General features: G+C 62.1%; 1 protein-coding gene across 1 annotated transcript; it reads right to left on the bottom strand.

Annotated features, from left to right (window-relative positions):
* LOC307048725 (left-right determination factor 2-like) lies at window positions 1-2,955 on the bottom strand (the record flags this gene model as incomplete). The annotated part of the gene is made up of 4 exons (XM_079697932.1): window positions 1-364; window positions 696-938; window positions 1,173-1,419; window positions 2,706-2,955. 4 exons carry the CDS (start codon window positions 2,953-2,955, stop codon window positions 1-3), a joined length of 1,104 nt encoding a protein of 367 aa, XP_079554058.1.
* Window positions 2,956-3,354: the final 399 nt, after the last annotated feature.

Genomic DNA, 3,354 nt, shown 5'->3' with positions numbered 1-3,354 from the left:
CTAGGGCTCCAGCTTCCTTGGTACAGGTGCCCCGTCCCAGGCACAGCTGCACTTCTGTACCCTCATGTTGGGCAAACTGACCACCTGGGGCCTGGGCTTGCCTCCCTCCGGGATGCTGACAATCATGGGCAGCGAGGTCGTCTCTGAGGCGATGCACTGTCTCGGCCCCAGAAATGGCCACTTGAAGGTCAGGGGCTCTGCGGGCTGCTGGCAGGTGCCCACACACTCATAGGCCAGGAAGCCTGGGGGCTCCAGGACCCAGTTCTCAGCCCACTTCATCCCCTGCAGGTCAATGTACACCTCCCGGCGGCAGCAGCGGGTGCCCTCGGTCACTGGTGCCTTAGGATCACAGTTTCCCTGAGCTCTGTGGGGGGCAAGGAGAGGCAGAGTCAGAGGTCAGCTGGGAGGGCAGAGGTCAGGGGGCCCAGGGCGGGGCTTAGTGGGGCATCTGGAGGGAGATGTATGGTCCATCTCTTGTTATGTTCAAAATGCTGGATATTTGTGATAAGGATGGATAACTAGAAATAACCCCCAAATAAATAATTAGACCTGATGCTACTCCTAAGAGCGTTAGGAGAAATTTTATATATTCATCCATTCCCATAGCACCCTGTAAAGTTGCCCATTTCAAAATAAGTTTAATTCCGCCATTTACCTCATTATTCGGGTTCACCCATCTGACCCACAGCACCTACCCGTAATCCCTGAGGTCCAGGGTGTGCAGCTCCAGCTGGGGCTCCCGCTGCCTGGCGCCCGACGGCCCCTGCGAGGCGAAGCGGACCAGCCTGTGGGCGCTGGAGGCCAGCGGCCCCAGGTGCTCCCGCTGCACCAACACCTGCAGCAGCAGCGGCTGCCGGGGCCGGCGCAGCTGCTGCCAGAAGTTCACGGCATCCGTCACGTCCAAGGCCTTCCAGCCGCTCTCGTGGATGGACACCAGCCTGCGACACCACACGGAGACACAGGTCCGCGCTGAAGGGTGGGGACTGGGACGGCTGGGGTGGCCCCGGGGGGGCCCTCTCCCACCCCCTCCCTTCTCCTCCCCCTCTCCCCTCCCCCCCCAGGGGCCCGGCCCCGACCGCGCCGCCCCTCCTCCCCCAGGCCGCCCCTCCTCCTGCACCGGGCCCAGCCCCCTCCTCATCCCCCGCCCCACACCGCAGCCGCCACCTCCCCACCTGGAGTCGATGAGGGAGGTGCGGTTGGAACCGTTGTCGCGGACGTGCAGCCACTGGACGGTGACCCGAGCGCGGTCGCTGCGCGGGAAGAGCCGCTCGTGGCTGCGGAGCGCGGCCTTGGGGACCGGCTCCTGGAAGAGGCGCAGCACGGCCTGCACCAGCTCGCTGTGGGGCGGCAGCCGCTGCTCCATGTCGAACACCAGCAGGTGCGAGGAGACCTCGGACACCAGGAACCTGCCGGCCACCTCTGGGGATACGAGCGGGGTCAGCGGGGCCCCTCCGGGCACCAGGAGAGCTCTGAGGGTGTCAGGGTCCAGGGCCAGTGACCAGGGTTTCCCCAGTAATCCCTAGGGAGAGTTTGGGGGCTGGGAAACTAATGGGCCAGGCCGGAAAGAGAGCACCTCCACTCCTAGAAAAACTGCTAGGGCCAAGCCGGCTCTCCCCCATCATCTGAGATTGGGGCTTGTTTACTAGTGGCGTCTGCCCTCACCTGGTAGGGCAGCTTTGAGATGCTCTGCAAAGACTGGTGGTTCCAGTGAGGACTACAAACCCACAGCCTTCTTTAGGCAAAGGGGCAGGAGGGGGAATGGAGGGCGGGAGGCAGAAGACCCAGCTAGTGAAAATCTATGGTCACCGGCTGAAAGTGGCTTTTCCTAAGAGCCAGAGGAAGAGCCCAGAATTTACTTTCATTTCCCTGCTCATGCCCAGTGAAATGTCCCCCAAAGGAGGAAGAGCAGCCAGGGGCCTGTAAACAACTTTTGTGGGACTACTGAGCCCTGAGGGAAATGGTGAGGATGGGTACAGCACCCTCCTCAGAGGCACCAGCAACATGTCCCCAACACCTGAGGCTCCAGGTGGACAGCATGATCACCTGACCAGCCAGCCACGTGGCCACAAGCAGTCACCCCCTCCAAGTGTCCAGGTCTCCTTATCTCCCCAGACACCTGGCCTGGTCTATCTCTGGGCACTGAGGAGGTGAGCCCCAGCCCCAGGGAGGTGACAGGCTGCAACAGGATTCAGACCTGGTACCTCCCATCTCATAGAACGCCCACAATTCTGGGAAGTAGTCAGAGCTACTTTAATCTCACTTCCAGAAACACAAATAGGCTAGAGTTGTTCGGTGACTTGTACAAAGTAAAACAAATATGAGAACTGAGAACTGAACTCAGAGGTCCTTTCTCTCTGAGGTAACCTCTGCTGAGGCCAGCCTTTTTGTCCACCAGCACAAAGTCCCCTTGACAGTCTGTCTTCTTTTCTCTATTCTCCCCTCTATTCACTTTGCTTCCCCACCCCATGATATCTGGTCTTGCCTTGGCCTTGGCAGCGGGTCCAGCCTGGCCCAGCTCCTGCTGGCCCCGAGGGGTGGGGCCCTCAGTGCAGACAGAGACCAGGGACCCGGGCCCAGCCTTCCTCACAGTCCATGGTCCCTCCTCATCGCCCTGTGGACCCTGAACCCCCAGACCACCTCCCCAGAGCAGCCCCCCCGCCAACACCCCGCGAGGACCAGGCTGCAGCAGGGAGGGGGGACCTCACCTCGGAAGTTCTGGCTGAACCTCTTCCCCCGGGAGCGGGCCTCGTGGCTGCGCTGCAGCAGGGCCACGTACTGGGCCCTCACGTGGGCAGGGATGATCAGCCTTTCCACATCGGCCTCGTCCAGGACGGGAGCCTCGCTGAGGCGCAGCTGCCGCAGCAGGCTGCCCAGGACCCGCTCCTCGGTCAGGGCCGCCCCGGGGCTGGTCAGGGGCAGTGCCCAGAACACCCAGCAGAGCCAGAGGGGCCGCATGGTGCTGCTCGGGAGAGGGAGGAGCAGAGCGGACGTGTCCCCGGACGAGGCTCCAGGAGGCTCCCAGCTGGGTGTGCTGAGGGCCAGGCTGGGCCAGCTTTATAGCCAGGCCTGGGCTGGGCCTGGGTGGTGGGAGGGAGGGAGCCCGGGAGGGAGGGAGGTCACACCCCTCGGACCTCCTGGGAGTTCAGTGGCCAGACAGGTCCCTGAGCCCCGAGGAGGGGGCTGTCTGGACTGTGGACCGTTGGCTATTGTTGTGGGTCAGAAGCCTCTACCTTGGCTTGGGGTCCCTGACCAGTTAAATTTAAAAGCTTGTTTCCTGAAGAAGAGGCAGGGATCTCATTCTGTGCTAGATCCCCTGTCCGCAAGTCAAAGAGCAAACTCCCGTCCCTGGAGTGT

Source organism: Hyperoodon ampullatus (assembly GCF_949752795.1).
Source record: "Hyperoodon ampullatus genome assembly, chromosome: 2".
Lineage (NCBI taxonomy): Eukaryota > Metazoa > Chordata > Mammalia > Artiodactyla > Ziphiidae > Hyperoodon > Hyperoodon ampullatus.
Note: the sequence above shows the minus strand (reverse complement) of the source record. Positions and strands in the feature narration are given on the sequence as shown.